The following is a 25,111-nucleotide window of genomic DNA, read 5'->3' as shown; positions in this document are numbered from 1 at the left end:
GTAGTTTCACACCAGAAATGGTACAGCAGTGCCTCAACGAGGGGGAATATGGTTATTCCAACTACCCAAGGAAGGTTTGTGTCGATGGAAAGCTGTGTTTCTTGAAAGACAACTACACGAAACGAGGGCTTCTTCGTGAGTTGGATACTTACAAGAAAATGGAAACGAAAGGACTGAGCAATAATGCGCAAGTGCGTGTACCCCAATTCATCGGCGTGGTATATGCTGCTCAGGACTGCCGTCATGTTATCGGCATTTTGATATCGTTGATAGACTGCGACAATCTTACCCTTTCATGTGCACTACATGAGGAAGTCACAATTTCGCAGCGGAGGAAATGGGAGGAGCAAATTACTACAACGGTGGAATTGCTGCATGAGGCTGACATTATCTGGGGAGATGTAAAGCCGGACAATGTGTTGGTAGACAGGAACGAGGATGCGTGGGTGATCGATTTCGGTGGTGGTTACACGCCAGGATGGGTGGCGAAGGAGCACATGGAGACAATGGAAGGCGATAGAGACGGCCTTTCGAAAATCAAGGACAGAATATACTCACACCATGGCAGCGAAGGGAGATGAGCCTCACAAAGAGATGGGACATATTAGAGAGGGGTGGATGAATTTTGAGCGGGATGTCGATTCAGAAAGCATCCAGGTATATAACCCTAGTATGTTATTCTCATTAGCACCCTGTAACACGCCTTGGGACATTGGTCTCTATTAGCCACTAGTAGTATTCAGTCCAAGTTAAATTAACATGATTACTAAGTTAATGCAGCTAACATAATCAGACAATAAAGCAGTGTGACAACAAGCCAGCACAACAACCCTCAACTCTTACAAACAAGCCACCATTCTGCCTACTATATTACAACAATCACTTTAAATTAAAGCAATTAAATACTATATAAATAACTTATATTCAAATAAACTAGATATTAACTTTATCTAGATATTTAAAATAATTATAATTTTTCTTATTACAATTACTGCAGTATAGTAGCTAATATTAAATATATTTTATTATTTATATAACCTCAATATTCTTTTTCTGAGTAATATAATATACAGTAAAATTATTTAAGATATTTTCTTCTTATAAAAAGTATTTCAAGATCTTTTTTTTATTCTTTTTATATTAATCTACTGTACAGAATTAATTTAATTTCTATTAAAATAATATAATATTTTATATTATTATTTCTGTATCTTTATAAACCTTTTTAAATATTTAATCAGTAATAAATAAGAATAATCTAATTTTCTATAATATTCTAATCTCTATTTTTAATTATTTAATTAATAAAGAATCAAAGATATTTTACTGAAATATATAAATTAATTAAATAATAATATTAAAGATAATAGAGGTATTTAAGTCAAATCTTTAAAATATTAAAATATTTTTAAAAATTATATAGAGAAAACTCTATTATAATAAAATCTTATTTTATATTTATTATATTAAACACTTTTAAATATATTTTTTAAAATAATATAGAAAGTCTTTTTTATATATAATAAATATCTTAATTAATTATATCTTTAATTCAACGGCTATATAAAATTTTTAATAATATAAAACAAGTAATATCAAGCAGTTAAAGTTTATAGAAAGAATAAGATAATATATATAAAAAATAATTAATTTTTTTATAATATTAATTAAATTTAATAATTAAATAATTTTTATAATTATTAAGGATAAGAAGACAATACTAATCTATTATTTTAAAAATTATATAAATATTAAAGTATTAAAGCCAGTTAAATATAAGTTTATTATTTATTTATCTATTATTACTAATACTAATTTATTAATTATTAAAAATAGCTTTAAACTACTTCTCTTACTATATTTTATTTATAAAAATAATTTATAGAAATAATATACTTCCTTTAATATTAATTATAATAATTAAAGTAATCCATTCATGATTTCCAGATTATATAAATTTTATATTTATTTAATATAATTCAGTACTATAAATAACTTTTATAGTTAATACTATTTCCATTTAAAAATCTGTTTTATTTATATTATAAATATTATATTTAAAAATCCTATATTTTTATATAATATTCTATATTAATCTGAATTATTAATTTATAATTTTAATATTCTCGCACTTTATATATTAATAATTAAAATATTAAATATATTTAAACTTTAATTTAGCTTAGTAATATTAAATAACTTAATTAACCCAGCATTCACTGATAAAAATATTTTTTAACTTTAATTTTAATACTAGAAAAACCTCTGTAAGATATTATACTTTAATAATAATAAATAAATAATTTATAAATTTAATTCAAGAATCCTATGCTTCAAGACTAATTTATTATTATTAAATAATTTTCTTAAATTTATCTCTACTTCCGTGCGAGATTTAATATTATTTAAATAATTTTTTAAAATACTTATCTTAATATCAAATACTGCAGCACATATCTTTTTAATAATAAATTAATTATAATTAAAGACTTTATAGATAAATACTAGTCTTTTATCTCAAGAAAAACTCTCCATGTATTTAAATAACTTTAATATTAACTGAATTAAGTAAGATTAAATATATCATATATTATATTATATAGAGGTTCAAAGCAGTGAAGATTACTGCACCGGCTTGTTGTCACACTGCTTCGTTGTCCAGTTACATTAATTAGTCAGGCTGCGGAATGTGAGCTGTCACCTTGCCCCTCCGTTTCAAACAGATACCCGAGAACGCTGCTATTGAACGTGAACACATATTCCCTTTTCTTCGCTACTTCCGGCAATGAAGATATCTAGTTCACTCTGCCAGAGGTGCGCAGTCCTCCAGTTCAATGACGACGAACACGGCCGCGTGGCACAAGGCCCATGGGGCAAGCCCGTGGTTATCTTTGATAAATGTGATCGAGATCCTTCAAAGGAATGCATTCTCCTGGATTATAATCTCTTTGACAATTTGCCCAATCTTCCTGTCATGTCAGCCTCTGCTGCATCGGGATGTGGCATGTGCCTTGCCATGCATGAGAAGATAGTCCAATTCGAACGCAGAGCAGATCCCAAGCACAAGAGCGTGTTGATCTATAAGTTTTCCATTTGTTACAAGTCTTGTCCCCAAAGACTGTCCCATGAGGACTTTTCTACAATGTCACATCTTGCCGTTCATTTCAAATTCAAAGGGGATCGGGATGACGACAAATCCGTATATACAGTCAGCTTTGATTTGCAGGCTGACATAGGTGGTAGGCACTTCATTAGGTATCGGCTTGTTATGATACACTTCTGACCCAGTAATAGACCCATGCAGAAGCTGGCTTCGCATTCAGAGAGCGCCTGTATTTCATCCTCTCTCTGATAAAGGCCGGGCCCAGTTACGCAAGCTGGCAAAGAAGTCATACAGATTATCCAGAGACCCACATCTTCCTACCCGCGTGATAGATGTTGGCTGTTGGCTGACTCGTTCAAAGATGCGCCTAGTGGTCAACCAAGGGTCCCACAAATGGGCAAACCGAGGCAAGTACCTTGCTCTCAGCTATTGCTGGGGCAGTGAGGAATATGCAGCAATGCAGCTCAAGACAACTAAAGCGTCATTACGTGAACATATGAAAGAAATTAAAATGGAATCGTTGCCTAAAACAGTCTCTGACGCGGTCCTCGTTTGCCGGGCATTACGCGTGCGCTATCTCTGGGTGGATGCATTATGCATTGTACAGGACAGTCAGGATGACTGGGAGAGAGAATCAGCTAAGATGGCAGAAATATACGAGAACTCGTATGTTACCCTGTGTGCCTTGCAGGGCAATTCATGCCAAAGCGGATTTCTCACTCAGCCACGGCGACACCTTATCAAAGTCCCTTTTCAGTCAACTTTAAACCCTTTGATATCCGGGTTTTACTACATACACCACGTCACTGGGTACTACGATGAAGAGTATGACAAGTCTCCGCCTGAGGGCCTTCCTCAATACCCATATCCGTCAAAATTTCTCGGTCTTGGATATCTTAAAAAATCCGCCTTCGACTGCGATCTGAAAGAAAGTCAATGGAACACTCGTGGCTGGACGCTTCAAGAAGCGTTGTGTAGCCCTCGTCTACTCCTTTTCGGCACACGAATGGTGCATATGCTTGACGTGCAATTTCGGCGCTCACAGGATATGTCATTCGATGATATGTGTCAGCCCTGGGGCCAAAATTTCCACATAGATAGAGAACACCGCGAAAGTTCCTTATCTCCGGATGGATGGCGCTGTATGATTGAAGAATATTCCACTCGCCAATTTTCTTATTCGCGTGATACAATACCAGCAATATCCGCATTGGCTAGGAAATTTTCATCACAGACGGAGGGCAAATATTTGGCCGGCATTTGGAGTGACGAGCTTGAGACTGACCTTCTCTGGGTCCCGAAAGGATTGACAACATTAGCGTCCTTCCTGACACCTCCAAAGGAGTATTTGGCCCCCACGTGGAGCTGGGCATCCCAGTCCAATCCGGTCAGTTGGCCTAGACTTTGCGCCCTCAAACCTGAATATCAAATCGCATCTATGGGGACAACGACGGGCCGGGATCGATATGGGAAAGTGCACAGTGGCTTCATCTCACTGCGGACCAAACTTGTTCGGTTACCTTCATCTACGAAGATGCATCGCCGCCGAAAAGCGAGCCTTGGCGTTGACTTTCCTTATGAACTTACATCAGACGATGGAGAGTACCTTGCCCATCTTCGCTTCGACTGGACAGATCATGCAACTAATGACGATATTCTCCTTGAAGTAGGACAGGAAATTGCCCAGTTGTCCCTGGTTCTAATCTCTAGCTATTTTTGCGCAGACTATGAACCGAGATATTATCATCTTGTTGGTTCATGGCGCATGTTGGGCTTACTTGTGCTACCGACAGAGACATCTGGCAACTATCGAAGAGCAGGAATTTTTCTCTGGGGAACTTGCGCGTCGGGAGGCTTAGAGCTCTGGGACGATATTGAAACGACTACTATTACGTTGGTATAGCGGGGTATTTGGGGAATATATTCACAAGGTGGAGGATATATAACACGACTAGAGGCATTGCTAAGAAGGAACGGCGATCAAAACCCTACCCAAAGTGCTGAGACATTCACTTTAGCCAGGGTCAGCTGGTCCTTCGGCTCTCTGATCACAATCCCTTCCAGCCATCCAACCCATTCTCTTGAGATCTAGATAGTTCAGATCCAGTTGTTCCCTTCCTTGACAGAGAGTACCACAAACAGTTATAAGGGATGAGGTAATCTTCGCGCGAGCTTAACCAGAATCCTATCCATTGTATTTATTACCAGCAGGAACAAGCTGTCTACCGATTTATTGCCAACCTCCTTTCGGAAAGGGATTTTATACTCAACTCTATCAAAAGATACCTAGCATTGCCTTCTGTGATGGCTAGTCATCCCCATAGAACACGACTAATAGGTGTACTGCCTGACAACGCCTACAGGTACTGCCCCTTCTAGACTACCGGAGTTAGAATAACAGTCAGTAATACCTCGTTAAGAAATCTCAAGTCTTAGCGCAATGAGTGCCAGTTATCCTTGGAAATATTTGGAAACCAGGAAATGGCATGCTACCAAACGTGTACAATCATGGGAATAGAGAAGAAATAGACCTACCCGAGCGTCATCAGCTGCCAAAGGGGTTACTGATCTTCTTTTTCATGGCCGATGTAGTGAGACCACCGGATCGCAAGTTAGGCCGAGAGAAGTAAACATATTGCGAAAGCATGGATGAGAATACTACTCCGTCCGAAGTCGGAACGCTGTGTGCTACGTTACTATATGGCACTAAGGAGAAACATAAAAGTCCAGTGGCCCATGGTCTTACCAGCAATTTTCCGGCGGTTAGTGGTAAAGCAAGAAACCACTTAAGAGCCGGGATACTCAAGCTACAAGACCGGTTATGGCTGGATGTCAAGATGGCGTGCGAAGTATATTGGAGATAATTTCCGTGTGTTATTAGCCAGGAACGGCTATAGAGAACGAGAACCAGGAAATGATAGGACCAGAAAATCCATCCCACCATGTTATCGGAAAACAAGACAGACCGGACATGTGGGTACTACTGTGCTCCATTCCCCGGAATGTAACCGAAGTACACGCTAGCTGGGATTCCGATAGGCACACGGATAGTATGAGTTTCGATGTGTTTCTATGGGCTTGCGAGATTGGGGTGAAAATCCTTTCATTCTACAGCAGCGGATTCTCCCAATCTGCTCGATCAATCGTGGCTGTTCTACATTCACTGCAAAACCAGCCATAGTGTTCTTCACCAACACCAGGAACGCGTCGTATGTATTTCCTATGGCGGTCTACATGCCTGCCCAAGATGATTCTACATCTTGGGTTTCAGTTCAATCTTTGTGTAACTTTGAACTGTGTTGCTGGGTCGGCAGCACCGTCGGTGTCGCCCGACTATCCCGGAAGTGGTAATGATGGCCTCCGTCCGACGCGTCGGCCATGACCAGGGCCCCCTGTCCAATGGGACTTGGCGACACGCTATAATCTTATGGCTTGCCTTGGGCGATGCTTGATGATGCATTAGCACAATTTGGGATTGATGGACATCGGGCGCACGGCAGGTACTGCCACGATCTGTGTCAGTAAAGCAAGGTGCACGTATCCTGAGGTATGTAGTGTAGGATAGACAGCTCTTGGTTACACAAGTGGGGATTAGCGTCCAAAGCAGGATCTTTAGTTGGCTAGCGGAACCGTCTTACTGCGCCGACCTTCCTGTTCGAATCATGCTGTTAGTGGCCCAACCGAGGAAGTTACTCTGTGCGATTAGGAGTAAGAAATGGCGTTATTGTACAGGGCAGGCTCGGATGTATACCCTATTATACCAGATCTGCGTGTATTGTGTCCATTCAGCAAATAAGAATTTCTATCACAATTGAATTAATAACCGATTGTGTTCACCGTGAAGCATACTGTGCACTGAGCGCCACAACAGATACGGTGTCAGGATACTGAAAACCAGCTGAGGCTACTACGAAGCGCGCCGGATGCGTGACTGCGACGGTGCAGATTGCTCCGAGCCTTGTGCTGCGCGAATTCCTACCAGTAGGCTGCTCGGGTTCCGACACCACCCCAGTCGTAGGATAGTGAATCCTGCCGCAGAGCCGAGACGAAGGCGTGTGTTCTGAGTTTCTTGAAGCCGAGGGACCGGTACGCATATGGACAGCATATGTTACTAGACTCGAATGCGACAAATAGCGCAATGGATTTGAATATCATATGATAATCAACACTGCAGGCGGAACAGGTTTGGATGGCCGTCTGCGTGGATGGGAAGGGGATGATGCACTGTGGGTCACAACTCACTCAATGAGAATCGCCGATGAAATAGTTTGTTGCGGTCCACCGATTTAGTGCGATGGAGGGAGCGGGGGCGAGAAACGCGGAGCACCAAAAGGAAACATGGTTACGGAAATGTTGTTCCTCCCACTCGAGTCTCGACTTATCTGCGAATGAGACTGCGTGGGATGATTGATGTACTCACCTATGGTCTCGAAGGCGTTGATAGAGGAATATTGTCCATCTGACCAGAGGGAGAATTGGCGGCTATAGAACTTATCCGGACCATAATGTGCGTGAACCTTGTTGAGACGTATCATACTTCTTCCCCTCGAGGCGATGTCGTTCCTCGGGTCAACATTAGGTGTGGCGTCGGGTTGCATCGGGAGGCCGGGATGCGAGTCCAGGCGGCACAAGGGAGACGGAATAGCTGCATGGTTCCAAATTCAAGCCGATAGAGGTTGGCCATGTACGGATTAGCTTCGCAGCCAAGAGGCTAGACACCGAATTGCAAGGACCAACCCGATATCATTCTCAATAACATGAGGGAGGGCATCTGGCAGTCACCACATGGACCATGACGTTGGGGAACAATATCAAAGGGTAAAGTGACGTTGTCAGTTGACACGCGAGCTGAGCCCTGCGTCATGGTGGAGGAGAAGGACATTTTGGAATTGCCGTGGAGGGACACGGAGAAGGGACTGGGGAAATGGAGGGTGAAGGAGAAGGAGGTGGACTACTGAGTCTACTGTTAGTGTTAGTAGCAGTGTAGGATCCGGCCGGAGAAGGGCGGCAGAATGCAGGCAGAAACCAGTTGGCCGCCTGACTAGACCTAATTGGGAGGATTGCCAGGAAACATACTGCGATATCATTGGTCTTCTCGTGGGTGAAGCCCTGACGTCATGGCTCACCGCCGGCCCCGGCCGACAAAATGTCGTGCCGACGGGTTAGCCTGAGCAGGTGACCGTGCATTGTTTTGCCATCTTGTACTACAACGGACCGTGTCCACTCCACAGCCTGTCGCGAAGTCCAGGGAAACCGCCTGCATGGCCACTTTCTGAGCCATTCGGAAAATCCTGTCCTGTACCTTGAACCTGGCACATCGGGCTGCACCTCGGCCGTATGGTATGTGTCTTTCCGACCTTTTCCCGCCTCGAAGGAAACCGACCCCAGTGGTCGCCACATAATCAGTACTCTCACACAATCACAATAACCCCAACGCCTCCGATTTAGATGCATATCCTCTCGCCGCCGTGGCCAATCAAACGGAATTTTCTGTGGTTAATACAAAGTACTCTTGTACTTAGCATGATGGTCCGAGCTGAACAATTTAGGAGTCCCCATCTCTGATTGGGGACCCCAGCTCCTCGTCTGACGGGCCGGAACTATGACGCCAGCGAGGGGAGAAGATCTCTTCCGCCGAGCCCCGACTGCCATCGTTATCAGGCTTCTTTAGCGAACGGCTTCTCGGATTACCCTTTTGGGATACCCATCCTTTGCCATTTGCTAATGAGACTCCCATGGGTACGCCCTCACGTCATGCCACTGATGGCAGAGATCCGCTCCGCACTCCAGGGTACCAGGTGCCCCGGAGGAAGAATAATGTACCGGGGTGCAGGCTAAATAGCTTCCACAAGAGATCAGCGATCTATAAAGATCCCTCACATCCCATCTGGCAATCAATCGTCACTCCAGCATCATCCTCAGTCCAATCAACCTCCTCTCCTTCTCATCTTCCCGAGACACTGATTGGTCTATTCTATTATCTTTATTACTGCCTTCTCCACCCCGCATGACAAGGGTTCTCACACTGTCCTAGGGTGCGCCTTCTACTCCATCACCATGACGGCAACTGAGCCCACGCCGCAAAACAGTGCCCCTGCCGATCAGAGTATGTTTGACGAGAAGAAGAAGTCTGGCAAGACAGACGATGCTCTCAGAAACCTGACCCGCCGATCGGAATCGGACGATCCCTTCGCCCAGCAGGCTGAGCATGCTTCGCAGCCAACATCTGGAAGTGATACCGATCTGTCCAAGACAGAGCGATCTGACGGCAAGCGGGAGCTAACCGAGGACGATTGTTACGACAAACTTGGCTTTTGCTTCCCTTGGTACAAGAAATGGACCATCCTAACTGTGGTCTTCATGGTTCAAATGTCCATGAACTTCAACACGGGCGTGTACTCGGATGCTCTCACGGGCATTGAGAATGAGTTCAATGTTAGCGCTCAAGCGGCCCGTGTCGGGCAGATGATTTTCCTGGTTGCATACGCCTTCGGTTGTGAGTTATGGGCGCCCTGGAGTGAAGAATTCGGGCGCTGGCCGATCATGCAGCTCAGTTTATTCTTAGTCAATATTTGGCAGATCCCTTGCGCCTTGGCACCTAATTTTGGTACCATCGTGGTTTGCCGTTTCCTGGGTGGTCTGAGCTCTGCTGGCGGTTCCGTCACCCTGGGTATGACTGCAGATATGTGGGAAGTTGATGACCAGGGGTTCGCGGTTGCATACGTCGTGCTTTCTTCAGTGGGCGGGTCTACGATTGGACCCGTCTTTGGTGGATTCATTGGGCAGTACCTCACGTGGCAATGGGTATTCTGGGTGCAATTGATCGTCGGGGGATTCACTCAAGCTCTGCACTTTGTGTTGGTTCCTGAAACTAGGGCGACAATCCTCTTGGATCGCGAAGCGAAGCGCCGCCGCAAGTCTGGGGAAGATCCCAACATCTACGGCCCTAACGAATTGAAGGAAAGCCGCCTGAGTGTCAAAGAGGTGTTGAGGATCTGGAGACGTCCGTTTGAGATGTTCATTCGCGAGCCCATTGTCCTTTGTTTGTCACTCCTATCTGGTTTCTCCGATGCTCTGATTTTCACCTTCACCGAATCCTTCACGCTTGTTTTCGATCAGTGGGGCTTCAACACCCTCACCAATGGCCTAGCTTTCTGTGCCATTCTCATCGGCTATGTCATCGCATACCTTATTTTCCTGCCGGATGTCTGGCGGCAACGACAGATCCGCAAGAAGGAAGGCAATGCTGCCCGTCTTGCTGAGCGCCGTCTTCTTCTACTCTTGTTCCTAGCTCCCCTCGAGCCCATTGGCCTGCTGGGTTTTGCATGGACGTCTATCGGCCCTGCCTATGCTCCTTGGATTGCTCCCCTCATCTTCGCCTGTCTGATTGCCATCGCCAACTACTCCATCTACATGGCTACGATTGATTACATGGTCGCTGCATACGGTGCCTATTCTGCATCTGCGACCGGCGGCAACGGGTTTGCTCGTGACTTCCTCGCTGGTATTGCGACCATGTATGCGACTCCTCTGTATGAGAACATTGGCGGCAAGTTTCACCTGGCCTGGGGCAGTACCCTGCTGGGGTGCATTGCCGCTTTGGTGGCCATTCCGATCTACATCTTCTATTGGAAGGGCCCCGAAATTCGTCGTCGCAGCAAGTTTGCCCAGACGCTAGCCGCCGATCGCGAGAAACATGCTGGTCGTCGGGCCAGTCGCCTTCGCCGCGAGTCGCAGCCGTTCCTTGTTTAGCATCAACATTATATTACGAGAATTTTCCATTACATATTACGCGGCCACGAGCAATTATATACCCCGCATGCAATACATCTTGTTATCATATATATAACTGTCAAAAGTATAGTATAGATAGGTTATACCCCGATTGTGCAATATAACATCTTTGATGACGAATTTCTTGGACTTTCTGCGTGAGTAGCGACGTAGGGTCTCGGTGAATAATTGATAGGCCCGAAGTGATGCCATCCTGGTGGGAAATCACCCGGCGGGCAGGCCATTAATAATCCCGTCGGACGTGTAAGCTTTCTTCCTACCACGTTTTCCTCCCCGCCGGTTCCATCTGCCGATGCCCCGCTTCTGCCGGCCTTTTTATACCCGCCGGTCCCGCCTCTCGTCTTCACCACTTGACAGCTGTTAACTCCCTTAATCGATACACATATTCATCATGTCTTCCCCCAAGATCACTCTCTACACCAATCGCACCTGCCCCTGGGCTCATCGCGCCCACATTGTTCTTCAGGAGCTGGGTCTTCCCTTCGAAGAGGTCACCATTGACTTGGACACCCCACGCGAGCCATGGTATCTGGAAGTCAACCCGGTATGTCCGACGTTCACATCCACCTCCCACCAATATAAGCTAACCAATGTTCTCCATAAAAGCGCGGTCTCGTTCCCTCCCTCTCTTACAATGGTGAAGTTATTACCGAATCCGGCATCGTCGCTCAATTCCTCGCCGACGCATACCCCTCCCACCTCGTGCCCCCTTCAAACACCCCCGAGGGTGCTCTGCAGCGCGCTCGCATCGCCTTCTTCGTCGACACCTACTCCAGCAAAGCTGCCCCACACTACAACGCTGCCCTGCGCGGTGCTACCGAAGCCGACCGGAAGGCCGGCGTTGAGGGCTACGTAGCTGCTATCAAGAAGGAGATCGAACCGCTCCTGTACCAGGGATTGGAGGGGAAGGAGCACGGACCTTTCTTCGGTGGTAGTGACAAATTGACTTTGGTGGAGGTGCTGCTTGGATCGTTCCTAATCCGTCTGCACGCGTTCGCGGATAAGGAGGCTGGACTGATTGATCCCGCAATCTGGGAGGGATTGGCGGAGGCGAAGAACTTCAACCGTTGGGCGCAGGCTACTCGGGAGCATCCTAGCGTCAATGGTATCTTTGATGCTAAGGCGTGTGCTGACAGGACGAAGAAGAAGCTTTTGGCGAACAGGAAGTAGTTATGTTGCGTCATTGTTAGGTCGATCACGAAATATATACCTCCAAAGAATCGTTACAAAATCCTTCAAGAGCGAATGCATGTTCAGATGTCGGTTGTGGGTGAGTTTAGTACTTACTAATCTCATTAGTCTTACAAAGGGCTCAATACTAGTGAGAAGCGATGGTATTGTTCGTATAGTAGGCTGATCAGGTGACTGGGAGACATTTGTTGTTTCCCAGCGTCGCGTTTTTTCCACTCTCCTCTCCGTTTTTGCCATCACACATTCAGCCTTGCATTGGCACGGCATGTCTATCAATCTTTTTGAGGTATTTCTTTCTCGACATTGCTTGAATCCTCTACTTGTCAAGGAAATCATACTTAAGCATATTTACACTCGTGGTATGTCGGCTCAGGGAAGCCTTCATGGCCACCCCGTTCATGCAGCAAAACCAACAGCTCGGCTCACTTCGCGACAACCGTCCACCACCCACCCACAATCAACACGGACACAACACCCGCAAAGATAAATACCACCACGTCAGCCGAACATGGCATCAGCGAGGTTGCAACATACCTCCCCGAGGCACCGCCTAGGATGGCCATCCAAAAGACGAAGAATCCAACTTCCCAAATCTTGAGACGCAGCTTCGAATGCCTCAGCTCCTTGTTGGCTCTCATAGTCGTTCCCCATGAATCATGGAGCACTGTAAGAAAGCTCCATACCTGAATGGCAGGCAACGGCACATGATAGAACAGATGTGCGGGAAGACTCCACATCCACTCCTTCATAGTTGGTCGGTATGGATTACGAAACACAAGGTAGGAGATTGTCAGCCCCAGGCGATGGGTGTAATCCTGGAATGAAAAGGCTCGGATCAGGAGCATTCCAGAACAGAGGTACAGGATAACAGTTAGGGGCACGACGAAGGCAGCAAATTGTCGCCGCAGGGCGCCGAAGAACAATATTGGTGAGTGCATTAGGTACACGCTCGGTCGGTGGAAACTCTCGACGTGCACAGCTCGGCCCCAGCGAACCTGAGCATATTAGAATGATGCCTTATCATTTGGCCGGGGCACATTTGTTTGGACACATACCTGCTGCAATAGCCACCTCCTGAATGTTGTGGGTGACTCAGTGGCAGTCATGACGTCGGATGCGAAAACCACTCTCCAACCTTTCAGAAGGAGACGTGTGGTCAAATGTCGATCCTCGTTCACAACCTGCACGGTCAGTCTATGCTGATATCATGGCGTGGAATACTCACCATCCAATGCCCGAACACACTTTGCTTGTACCAGGCCAGCAACTCTCCACTGACTGCAGAAAACCGAAAAGCAGCAGATGGTCCACTTTGGCAGTCATTTGCAGCAACAGCGCCAGTAAAGGAACGTGCCAGATACAATTCATTCAGGTAGACCGCGTTTCCAAGCTGTGTGATGACGGTTTCATCTTTGTTGTGAATGGTGAGTGCCGTGCTAGCACCCCCAATTCCCGGATCTGCAGCACATGTTGCCATCGTACGCGTTAATGTATCGGGCATCACAATTGAGTCTGAATCGGATGTCCATAAGAATTCGATGTCGAGGATATCCGAGACCACCAAGGAGATTATGAAGGAGGTGAACATGATTCCCTTCTTGTGCATGTGCGGCTGACTAACACACAGTTTAGAAATCCCGTTCTCGCCGACCAGAGTGATACCACTCTTCTCGAGAGCTGCTCTGGCGACGGAACAGCATTGAGCGATAATCTCAGCATCGGTTGTCTTGGAGGATCTTGCTCGATCCATCTGCATGGCAATCTCTGCTAAAGGGATATCTAGATGCATCAATGCAGACTTTTCCGTGTAAACCTGGCCAAGGAATGTTAATAAACTATTACAGAGACAGAGGATGATCACCTACATCTTGAAAGACTTCAACCATCTCACGATCCTCTTCTGCATCCCCGTCGATACATACAAGAAGGAACCTGCAATTCTGGGCTTGCGAATAGCTCCCCAATGCCTGTTTCCACAGGATAGGCTCCTCCCTATACCCAACAATAGCAGCAACGCAGTCCAACCTCTGCTCGCTTGACTTGCCCTTCTCAGCAAGGCCAAGGCTACCGTTCTCTTCCTGTAGAGCTGCATCTCTGCGTCTCTTGTTGTTTCTCCATCGACAATACTCGGCCAGAATTATACTGACTATCATGTCAAAGGTCAAGGGTTGCTTAAGATACATCAAGCCATAGAAGTATACCGCGGCCGCAACAATACAACCAAGGAAGTTGAGAGTTCGTTCGGCCAGGGGCACCAACCGCTGACCGGAGCCCATGCCACTGTGTGGCTTCAACGGCTTGGGTAGGTAATACATGATGGAAAAATGTAAGTCTCTTAATAGCACAAAACGGTTCAGGCCGTGAGACCGAAAAAGCGCCAAAGAAAAAAGTATTCTCTCAAGCGTAATACAAAACTTGTCCTACCCTCTTCGTTGCAATATATGTGATTTGAGTCACTGCCTGGCCATGGTCCAGGTGGCAATGCTAACCACAATGTCTAGAACAGTCATGAGCCTCAGCACTCAGTCTTGACGGCTCATGGCGTGTCAACTTAGTGCTGATGCCAATGCATCCTACCATCCTTTCATGTTGGCAGGATGGTGATGTTTTGTTGCGCAGTCCCTGCATATGGCAGTGATGGAACTTGCCGTGTGAACGATCGGCCCATGCTGGGACAATCTACGCGGTCTTCAGGCGGCCGCAGGTAGCAAACTTGCATCCTGTGTTTTAGTACCTGTACACTGGTTATCACATAAGCGTTAGTGAATGAGTTGTCAAGGCCAAGGGAATCATACTCATCCAACTCGGTGGAAGCTACGATTTTCCACATCTGATCAGTATATGGGTTCACGAGTTCTGACCTCCTCCGGTATTTCAGTCGCCAACCGTGATTCTGAGCCAACAACAATTATTCATTGGGATTGGGTAAGGGCATCATCTATCCCGGAAACTACGCCCAAACCAGCAATGGATGCGGCAGGTACGTCTTTCCATCTTGTCTAACTCCTTCGTGTTCCAATATGGCTCATTGCCTATATCCACGTTAATATATTAATATATTTGGATATTTGCTAAGCCTCTAAAGGAATCACTTCTGTCCGAAGTGACCCTAACAACATGGACAGAGGCATCTTGAGCAATCTGGTTGGCTACGCAAGAACCCGTTGACGATGTGCCGAGGACACCGATATACGACGAGGAAGATGATAGATCTGTGATCTGCATAAGCTGCGGGGTTTCTACTATTTACCTCGTATCCAGACCCTGCTGATAGGTTAGTGCTTATCACTAGCAGATAGATCATGCTGGTCGCCACGATTGATGCAGCCTGGGTTTAGTGGCTTCGGGATTTGGTATCGGATGGCTCCCCGTCGGACTACGGAGCATCATCTCCGGGATCTTCACATACCCGTCGTATCACGAAGAATGTCACTAACCTTGTGATCCAATGTCGGGATATGCTAGGTACCACACTGCTTTGTTACTTAATAGGTAGGATCTGTTTGCCGACTCAATGCAAGATCGGCCGTGGCAGGAGTCCGAGTTGTCGGGGCTGCACCTCGGCCATGCTTCTTAAACCCCCCACTCGACCAAAGTATTACAGCACACCTGATCCTCCTTACTCTAAGTACGTTCCCCAATTCCCGTCATATACTCAATATGACATCAGCAGCTTCGGCCAAAGCTCGACAAAATTGGCTGGATGGCCTGCGAGGCATGGCTGCGGCTATTGTCGCCTGGTTCCACTTCACGGTGGGAGAAATGAGAGCTCCCTATCGATCATTCTGGGCTGTCCCCGCCGCTGAAAATCGCCGCTTCTTCCAGTTACCGCCGTTCCGCTTACTGTTTGCCGGGCAGTCAATGGTTCTTGTCTTCTTTGTCATCTCAGGCTATGCCGTGTCGACCTCTATCATACGTCTCCGTGATGATGCCCCGGCTCAGTTCTATCGAAAACTTACATCTTCCGTCTTTCGCCGTGGTTTCCGACTTTACATTCCCGTTTTGATCCTTTGCCTCATCTCCCATTTGGCTTATTACATGGGTCTGATTGACTGGACGCCGGGTGATCAGGAGGGCTGTCCCGGAGCACAGCCCTGGTCAGCGCTGCAACCTCATCTCAGTTGTCTTACCATGACCTTCCTGACGACTCTTCAACTAAGTGGACCGTTCTATGTGACAGGGTATAATTTCCACTTGTGGACAATCTCATACGAGTACCAATGCTCACTGGCGGTTTATCTGGTCCTACTCGGCCTTGCATCCGTCAGACCTATGGTACGGCTGGTGGCAATCACCTGCCTGAGCGTCGCATTCATGTGGTTCGGCTCACCTATATTATCAGCCTTTCTTGCTGGTCTCGGGTTTGCGGAACTCGATATACTACGTGAAGCGTCCCGGGATTCATTGATGGCTGGGCAGAAGAGAAAGCCGACCACCCTTGTCAGAAACTGTGCAAATATCCTCACCGGCCTCCTCTTTGTGAGCGGGATTTACCTGTTGTGCCTCCCACAAGACTCAAATTTTCCACCTGACTTCTCGTTTCAATCCTCCCTCAAGCTACCGTTCTATGTAGATCCCGAGATCCGCATCCGGGGATGGCACGCTGTTGGGGCGATCCTTGTTGTTGGAACGCTCAGACATCTTCGATTCCTGCGAATTCCGCTAGAGACTCGTCTGGCCCAATTCCTCGGGATGATCTCTTTCTCACTGTATCTGTTTCATCCTTTATTCATCATGGTCATGCGCAATCGCATCCTGCAGGCTGTGTGCCATTATCTGTGGGGGACGGATTTCTGGCAGACGCAGCAGGATGAGTCCGCCTGGCATGTAATCATCCTGGCGTGGACTGCCGCTGCGTCGGTTCTTTTTCCGCCATTAATTCTGGCATCTATGTATATGGCCAAGATTGTAGACCGGAAGTCGGTCGCTTGGTCGTACCAAGTGGAAAACCTCGTCAGTCGTGCTAGCAGGTGATTGCAGTGGGTCTTCAGATACACAATACAATTTGTTTTGTTTTGTTTCGCCAAGATTTAATGATTTAGGACCACCTCAAAGGCTATCAGCAGGAGGGTGGCTTTGAATTGGGTGCAGAAGGTCTTACGTCGGTTGGCGTTACTCGGCATTCATCCGCAGCATGAAGATCATCACCTAATTTAGTAGATCTGCACTAATACATACCTGCCTTTCTGATGCATTAGCTGCAGACAGTGATCATGATTAGCCAGCCTTGTCAGCACAACTGGATTACCCCTCTTAACTCACTTTCCATTTTCCCACTATACCCCCAGCCCGGTCGGCATAACTCTGAAAGTAGTTTTCGTGCCTGAAAACGCAGATCAATGCATACTATGACCGACGTTGTCAGCACAGGCTCGTAACCAACTCCGAGGTGCCGAATCCGTGTCCGAGCAGGAGCCGCACATCAGGCGTGCCAAACTGTAAGCTGACAGGAAGGGCTCGGCAGAGGATCGAGCACAGGGGCAGTGCGTGAGAAGAACCCAACAGGTAATGGAAGGTGAAGCGATCAATACGACAACTTGGCCTTCAGTTAGATCTGCAGTGGCCAAGTACGGTTATGCGTCATCGCTGGGGCTCAGCATACAGAATCAGTCTACTAGGGTAAACCATTATGAAGAGCAACAAGCTGGATATCCAGTCGTGACCTACTGAACTCCAATGAATATACCTGGGAAATATTGAGGGTATATTGGAATTTTCAATAGCTGCCGCAACCACAATGCGGCGCGTTCTATTGTCGCTCGTACTATCTCTTTCGCTCCTCTTCATCTTCTACAGAACCAAGCACATCGGAGACTACACAATTCGAGTTGCCACGCCTGGATTAAACCCGGGGAAGCACATAACTGTATCTAGCTCTAAAAGCGACCGGTTTCGTCCCTTGAGACTGACAGAATGCACCGACTCAACCCCCAAATACTACGCACCATGTGTGGCTCGGACACTACCGAATGTAGTATCCGCTGAAGAGCTGATCTACCCTGCTTTTAGCATAAGCCCTCCAATATTCGCTGCGTCCCGCCCTCAAGATGCGGAACGGTGGTGGAACACGACTTGGATGATGTGGGAGCGAGCTTATGAGATGAAGGGTCGAGTGCGTTATCCTGAAAAGCACGGTCAGATACATGTGAGTGTGCACATCCCTGCACAAGAGACAGATACTTATATTGCAGGTATTTGAAAATGTTACCTTATCCGCTTCTACACCATTCGACCAGTGGATAATGCAAGCCTGCATGTCCGGCCTCGCTACAACCTCTCATGTTGTACCTAGCAGCGACGAGCCCACCCATGACAGCGTGCTGCTGGCAAATTTCCCAGACTCTTGGTCGATGCAGCACTTTCTCGACCGTGGCATGCGGGCAGTCGCTCAGTCGCGGGACCATCAGACGCAGTACGTAGCTACCGGGCGCGAGGGACACAAGTCCGTCGAGGAGTTCTGGTCATACCTCGGATATCCCGCAGACCAGGTGTTGCATAGCGATACGAGCTTTGTCGCATCGCAGCTAATATGGAGCTGTCGTGCACCGCTCATCCACCCGTGGCTATCACAGAGATCCCTTTCGCTCCTCAGTCCTGATAGTCTCCAGCCAGTGGACAAGTCAACCCGGAAAATAATCTTATACATGACGCGATCGAACGGACTGATTCTCAATGCTGGCAGGGAAGTCCTCAACGAAGATATTCTCCTGGCAGGTATCAAATCACTTCTCGATAAGAGAGGGAAAAGGGAAGAACTTAAAATTTTCAACCACGAGGATTTTCCCAGCACCGACGCGCTGATGCGCTACGTTCATCAGAACGTAAAAGCAGTAATTGGTCCCCACGGAAGCGCTCTGCATAATCATTTCTGGGCTGCAGAGGATACACTGTTGATCGAATTTATGCCCACGTCCAGACCCGACTTTGCTTTCTATGAGGCCGCAAGCATGCGGGATCAACCATATGCGGTACTGATGATAGATCCGGTGGATGATCAGCATAATATGGAGGTGGATGTACCTGCTGTGCTGGAAATTTTGTCGGAGAGGTTGGACCAGCCACTGGAGATGAGCGAACGACTGAGGGTAGCGTATGATTGGGAGGCGGAAGAGCTGGGAGTTAATTAGCTTGTTCCTGCGTGTTGTACCCGGATTAGCCGAAAGTAAATGCGGTTCTTATAGAGTCTAAGCGTCCTTATGTTGTTTTGGGTTTACATTTTCCTGTTGGTGCTCGGTCTGAGCCGTGGATACCAGTTCGTCTGTCTGGTCACCCATTTGCTCCAATGTGGTAAATACCACACGCCTTAAGTATAAAGCTTATGACACCCATATGGCTTGGCCATATCTCGCACATGGTTTACTGTATGACATCAACTCCCAGCTGTAAGAGCTAGAGAATCAGACAACTACCTTCACATTCTAAAGCACCTGCTCTTGGCTCAATGGAGCCTCCCACTGCCATAGTAGTCGGTATGAATCACATTGCATCTTCTCTATCCTTCTCTAACTACTCAGAAACAGGTGGTGGTGCCGGCGGCGTTGCTGTCGCAGCGCGCCTCGCCAAAAAGGGCTACAAAGTGACAGTGGTGGAGAAGAACGCAGACATCGGTGGACGCTGTTCTCTAATGCAAGAGAATGACTACGTGCGTCCCTCTATATATCCAAAAGAGCAATACTAACAGCTGTAGCGCTTCGACCAAGGCCCTTCTCTCCTCCTCATGCCGTCTTTCTTCCACCAAATCTTCCACGACCTAGACACCTCCATCTCCGATGAGGGCATCACCCTCCGCAAATGCGACCCTAGCTACCGCATATGGTTCCCAGATCGCGACCACATCGACTTATCCACTGACATTCCTTCGATGAAAGAGCAGATAGAAGCCTATGAAGGACCCCGCGGATTCGAAGGGTTCCTGCGCTTCCTAGTTGATTCCGGTCGACATTATACCTTGTCCTGTGAACATATCCTGCACCGCAACTTCGCAACCATATGGAGTCTACTCCAATGGGATCTTCTCCTCGCTTTACCCAGACTCCACGTCTTCGAGAGTATATATACTCGAGCGAGTCGGTACTTTCACTCCGATAAACTCCGCCAGGCATTCACATTCGCCAGTATGTATCTGGGTATGAGCCCGTTTGATGCTCCGGCGACGTACTCTCTGCTACAGTATACCGAGATAACAGATGGGATATGGTATCCTGTTGGAGGATTCAGAACTGTGCCTCCCCCTTCCATCAACCTTCTCTAAACCATGATCCCAACTGAAATATATAGATCCTCGACGCCCTCGTCAAAATCAGCATCCGCCACAACACCACATACATCCTCAACACGCCCGTAACCTCCATCGCCCTCAGCGACGACCACAAACACATAACCGGTGTGCATCTCTCGACCGGCAAATTCCTCCCAGCAGACATCGTAATCATCAACGCGGACCTAACCTACGCATACAACAACCTCTTCCCGAAGACCACCTACAGCGAATCCCTCCAAACCAAACACACCTCATGCAGCAGCATCTCCTTCTACTGGGGACTGGACACTACCCTCCCCAACCTCCAATCCCACAATATATTCCTCCCTCCCTCATCAAAATACAAGTCCAGCTTCGACGCTATCTTCAAAAACCACCAAATCCCCGAACATCCCTCATTCTACCTCCACATCCCAAGTAAAATCGACCCCTCAGCCTCACCACCACACACAGACGCTATCGTCGTCCTAGTACCCGTCCCTCACCTCCTCTCCCCAACAACATCCTCCTCCTCCTCATCACCAACATCCCCACTAAACCCCCACAACGCAACCGCCTACTGGCACACCATCACCCAAAGCATCCGCGCCTTGATCCTCTCCACTATCCACGACCTCACAGGCAACGACATCGAACCACACATCGTATGCGAAAGGATCGAAACCCCACTGACGTGGAAAGACAAATACAATCTTGATCGCGGGGCGATACTCGGTCTTTCGCATTCGTTTCTTAATGTCTTGTGCTTTAGACCCAGGATTCAGCATGATAGTATCCATGGGTTGTTTTTCGTTGGGGCCAGTACGCATCCGGGGAGTGGGGTGCCGGTTGTGCTTGGGGGGAGTGGGGTTGTTGTTGGGGTTATTGAGGAGTGGGTTGAAAGGCTGAGGAGGGGGGATACGGGGGATATGGGGGGATGGGTAGGGAGGGGATTGGGGAGGAGGGGGGTGTGGGTTGGAGGGGTTGTTGTTGTGGTGGTGGTGGTGATGATGCGGGTAGAGATGGGGATGTGGATGGGTGAATGGTTTTGTGGGCTTGAGGAAGCGTGGATGGAGAGCGGTGATGAGTCGACTTGGCGGATGTTGCTGTGTGCTATTCTGGGGATTGGGCTGGTGCGGAACTTGTGTCTTGCTTGTACCGGTGTACCTGCTGAGTTGTAGACTCTTCTTTTCCTGGGTGGTGGGGGTAGGCAGAGTGTGACTGTGTCTGTCTGTGGTATCATAGGGTAGCTTTATCGATGGATATAGCAGGATCTTTAGAGTTTTTACATAATGTAGTTGGCCATGTCATAAGCTAATTCAATCCGCTGTAGGACAATTGTATGTTCAGTGCGAGTGTTATATGTACATCTACACTCAATATTATGATTAAGTACACTATAGTCATACACCTTTCAAAATATAGATCCGAAGAAATATATACCACATCAAGCATCTCGCGTGCCACGTTCACACTTGAAACCGTGTACCGCGCATCTAGAACAGACTCAGCGCAACCACGGCACCGACAGCCGCGAGGAACGATCCCTCCATCACGCGCTCGCCAAACCCAGAAGCGGCACTCTTCTTCGTGCTGCTGTCTCCACTGCTACTGCCGCCGGTGCTACTAGCTCCGGAGCTGGATCCCGAGGCGGTAGCCGAATCCGACATCTTGGTGCCAGCTGTCATATTCAGGCCAGTATCCTGCAGGTTGTAGAGCACGGTGCTGTTCCCGGAGAGTTCGATGGTGTCTGACAGACCGCTGTCGCTGGTGTACACGTAGGAAGTGTCACCCTTGTCGATGGTTCCAGCCGGGGCAGGGTAGCACTCGATCGTGATGTCCTTGTACTGCGCGTAGAAGTAGCCGTACTCCTTGATATCCGTGCTGTCCCAGTCGATCAGACCACCAGCCCATTCAATGGTACCCAGCCCCTCGGCTTCCGAACCACCAGGCCAGATTGACATCTCCAGCCGAGACGGCGTCTGGGGGTACTGGTAGATACCCGAGGTAGCGTTGTAGGTTGAGTTCTTAGTCAGGGTGCGCATCACGGTGCCATCGATGAGCCATTCCAACACGTCGGGCTTCCAGTCGATGGTGTAGGTGTGCCATTCGTCAAAGGTGTTGCCGGTAGACACGGCGGCATTGACCTCGTTGGTATCTAGATTGTCAGTTTAGAAGAAGAGAAAGATAAGCTTCGAACGTACAGTTTTCTACACCCTGGAAGTAGAAGTTGGTCTGCGCGCTGGACAGATTGTATCCGACCCATTCAAGGTCGATCTCATCAAAATCATCCGACATCAGAATAAAACCCGTCACGACACCTTGCGTCCGGCTGCTCTTGATCTTGGCCGACACCTTGCCATACCAGATGTAATGGTTGAGGGAGTAAAGACTGCCCGTCGTGCCGTTGGGCATCGTCAACCACAGACTATCATTCTTGATCTTGGGGTAGCCGCTGTACACCCAATCGTATTCGGACGCGTTACCAAGGTAGTGGTCGTACAGGACTGCATTGTCCATGTTTGTGAACGAGTAGGTCTGGTTCTTGCAGATAGGTTCGGGCGTGCAGCTGTCGAGCGAGTACGATTCAAGAGGGTTGCAGCCTCCCAGGCAGTAGGTTCCTACACCACATTGTCCACCTTGAAGATGATATGTCAGGATATGTGTGAATTACGAGGCATGGTGTGCTCACTGTAACAGCACGGGTACTCTTCCGGACACTTGCTGTCGGTGCTGCAAGTCGGGGCAGAGGCCGAGGCGGTGGCCGCAGCCAGACAGGCCACGAACCATGCAGGAATGTGGCGCATATTGGGTCCGAACAAGAATGCTATGCCGCAGTCAAGGGGTGTGGCAGAGGACTGCCAAAAAGGACTGCCGGGGAGAATACACTGGGTACAGTGAAAAGATGAAACAACAGCGTAGTTTCAGTAGCAAAGGAACGGCGGGTTCAGCATTATATTGAGGGAAAATCCCGCATGTCATGGATTCCCCGAACCGACCGGTCAAAAGGGGGAACGTGTGGGACAAGGCGACAGCCAAACGATAGCAGACCGAAAGCCGGCAGATATCGCTTAAGCATATTGAAATTGGATAATCGCATACAAATTTCAAGAGTAGGACGGACCAGCTAACCCAAAAAGTATTGGCGAACAGTGGCAATGACGAGTGGTATCACTTTTATGGGTACACTAAATGTCTTGGAGAGGCCCGCTGAAGATAACATGTTGATGGCGCTCGGCGATACCATGGTAGAGACGGGTCATATCTGGGTCAGTTCACCGGGGGGTCTCATCACAGTAAATCATAAAATCATAAGCGAGCTCGCAGCCCTCCATATCCGCTAAGCAGGGACATTTGCACTTCATTGTGGCCTTCCCCGGTGATCGTACGTCAGAGCAATTGGATCGAATCTGCACGAATGGCAGGTCTTCATGCCGGGGAAATTGTTTCACGCCTGCCGAGGGCGACCAATCCGAGCTAGGCAGCAGGATTCTCCTGCGCCATTGTTGGGTCAAGCTTTGCTAGTGCTAGCACTAGTACAGACTAACCAGCGCCAGCCCAGGGGTATTGCGCGTCCCCGTCATTTGTTATCAGAAAGCGGTGATCAATATTTAATTCTAAACAGCGGCGTAGGAGGTGGACTGATATGGCATAAAACTCCTGCGCCATGTTATTTAGCAGAGTGTTCGTCTCGGTGCTGCGTAGATCAACGGGGCGCCGCAATTGAGTTGTCCGCTTCCTGGGGAAATATTTAATGCCGAAGACAGCCGCTATTCCGAACGGCTTGCATTTTTCCACGGTGGGTCTGGCCGTCGGACTTCATTGGCGATGATTCTTCAGTATTTATCCATGTCTCACCCGGGATCAGCTGGTCAGAAGATGTCCCTGATTCTCTGGTGTTCTAAAGTTCCCGCCCAAATCCGGTCACACCGTTAGCGAGATGACCCTGGAAGAATATGCAGCCGGGGGATGTACTAAGTAACCATTCACCGTAGTGGGCCAAAGATCTCCTAATACCAATTGGGTGTAACTGAGCAAAGCCATGCCTGATTTATCCTCGTTCTGACTCCTCGTGCACCCCCTTGTCAGCTTTCCATGAATCATAATTCGGACCAGCTAGGGACTCCGGATGCGATGCCGAAAGCCGTCCCAAAGCTTGGCTAAAGCTTGTCTCAGCCATAAAATCAGTCAGTTCCTGATGTCTCACAAACATTCGTTAACCGTGGAACCCAAAATAACTAAGACATGTTCTACCCACGCTAGTTCGGCATGACATAGGCAGTGCTGAAAGACAGAGTAGCATGTGTTTCGCTTCCTCCAATAGATCGTAAGATGCTGCTAGCTCTTAATGACGCTAAAACCCTCCTCGTCGTCCACTCAAGCTGTCCAGTTAAGGGGCAATATAGAAGATCAAATATAACCAGTTTTGAAAGAGACGTACCACTAGTCGGAAACCAGTATCTTCCTCCGATGCACTCCGTAAGTTGCGGGGAACCAGAGGAACGCCTGCGCGTCTCCAATTAGCACCGCATCTGCTTATCTTTTAGGCTGCAACTATTTCTTCGAGACATGCCCCTGGTCAGCAATTATTAAGTTGTGTATTGGAAGACACGCCCCTATGTAATATGAACAGCTTCTTATTTGCAACTCGTCCTTGAGAAGCGACTCTGGTGGAATGAAAGACAGCCCCTCGTGATAGCCCAAATATTTGAGCGATCGCAGTCCAAACATCGGACCCGGTAAACCCTGGGCTTGGATTGTGTGTAGTAGGATAGCCAGGGGCA

The 25,111-nt window shown here is 47.8% G+C and overlaps 9 protein-coding genes across 9 annotated transcripts; 7 read left to right on the top strand and 2 right to left on the bottom strand.

Moving 5' to 3' along the window:
• Nucleotides 1-17: 17 nt before the first annotated feature.
• On the top strand, nt 18-581 carry AtWU_08011 (glycosyltransferase like 2 family protein; the record flags this gene model as incomplete). The annotated part of the gene is made up of 1 exon (XM_035503120.1): nt 18-581. The coding sequence occupies one exon, from the start codon at nt 18-20 to the stop codon at nt 579-581; it is 564 nt and encodes a 187-aa protein (XP_035359013.1).
• Nucleotides 582-2,785: 2,204 nt separating this feature from the next.
• Nucleotides 2,786-4,962, top strand: AtWU_08010 (HET domain-containing protein; the record flags this gene model as incomplete). The annotated part of the gene is made up of 4 exons (XM_035503119.1): nt 2,786-3,239; nt 3,295-4,245; nt 4,303-4,769; nt 4,828-4,962. The coding sequence occupies 4 exons, from the start codon at nt 2,786-2,788 to the stop codon at nt 4,960-4,962; spliced, it is 2,007 nt and encodes a 668-aa protein (XP_035359012.1).
• Nucleotides 4,963-9,160: 4,198 nt separating this feature from the next.
• AtWU_08009 (MFS transporter) lies at nt 9,161-10,855 on the top strand (the record flags this gene model as incomplete). The annotated part of the gene is made up of 1 exon (XM_035503118.1): nt 9,161-10,855. One exon carries the CDS (start codon nt 9,161-9,163, stop codon nt 10,853-10,855), a length of 1,695 nt encoding a protein of 564 aa, XP_035359011.1.
• Nucleotides 10,856-11,288: 433 nt separating this feature from the next.
• Nucleotides 11,289-12,067, top strand: AtWU_08008 (glutathione S-transferase family protein; the record flags this gene model as incomplete). The annotated part of the gene is made up of 2 exons (XM_035503117.1): nt 11,289-11,441; nt 11,504-12,067. 2 exons carry the CDS (start codon nt 11,289-11,291, stop codon nt 12,065-12,067), a joined length of 717 nt encoding a protein of 238 aa, XP_035359010.1.
• A 443-nt stretch (nt 12,068-12,510) lies between these two features.
• On the bottom strand, nt 12,511-14,403 carry AtWU_08007 (glycosyltransferase family 2 protein; the record flags this gene model as incomplete). Its single annotated transcript, XM_035503116.1, has 4 exons — nt 12,511-13,083; nt 13,144-13,269; nt 13,314-13,901; nt 13,954-14,403. The coding sequence occupies 4 exons, from the start codon at nt 14,401-14,403 to the stop codon at nt 12,511-12,513; spliced, it is 1,737 nt and encodes a 578-aa protein (XP_035359009.1).
• Nucleotides 14,404-15,748: 1,345 nt separating this feature from the next.
• AtWU_08006 (acyltransferase family protein) lies at nt 15,749-17,062 on the top strand (the record flags this gene model as incomplete). The annotated part of the gene is made up of 1 exon (XM_035503115.1): nt 15,749-17,062. One exon carries the CDS (start codon nt 15,749-15,751, stop codon nt 17,060-17,062), a length of 1,314 nt encoding a protein of 437 aa, XP_035359008.1.
• A 763-nt stretch (nt 17,063-17,825) lies between these two features.
• Nucleotides 17,826-19,215, top strand: AtWU_08005 (esterase PHB depolymerase family protein; the record flags this gene model as incomplete). The annotated part of the gene is made up of 2 exons (XM_035503114.1): nt 17,826-18,233; nt 18,280-19,215. The coding sequence occupies 2 exons, from the start codon at nt 17,826-17,828 to the stop codon at nt 19,213-19,215; spliced, it is 1,344 nt and encodes a 447-aa protein (XP_035359007.1).
• A 314-nt stretch (nt 19,216-19,529) lies between these two features.
• AtWU_08004 (phytoene desaturase family protein) lies at nt 19,530-21,508 on the top strand (the record flags this gene model as incomplete). The annotated part of the gene is made up of 4 exons (XM_035503113.1): nt 19,530-19,557; nt 19,609-19,730; nt 19,776-20,291; nt 20,366-21,508. The coding sequence occupies 4 exons, from the start codon at nt 19,530-19,532 to the stop codon at nt 21,506-21,508; spliced, it is 1,809 nt and encodes a 602-aa protein (XP_035359006.1).
• A 315-nt stretch (nt 21,509-21,823) lies between these two features.
• Nucleotides 21,824-23,134, bottom strand: AtWU_08003 (cell wall glucanase; the record flags this gene model as incomplete). Its single annotated transcript, XM_035503112.1, has 3 exons — nt 21,824-22,485; nt 22,532-22,966; nt 23,020-23,134. 3 exons carry the CDS (start codon nt 23,132-23,134, stop codon nt 21,824-21,826), a joined length of 1,212 nt encoding a protein of 403 aa, XP_035359005.1.
• Nucleotides 23,135-25,111: the final 1,977 nt, after the last annotated feature.

The sequence above is a fragment of the Aspergillus tubingensis genome, assembly GCF_013340325.1.
Source record: "Aspergillus tubingensis WU-2223L DNA, scaffold_8, whole genome shotgun sequence".
In the NCBI taxonomy this organism is placed as follows: domain Eukaryota; kingdom Fungi; phylum Ascomycota; class Eurotiomycetes; order Eurotiales; family Aspergillaceae; genus Aspergillus; species Aspergillus tubingensis.
This window is presented reverse-complemented; position numbering and strand designations above follow the sequence as displayed.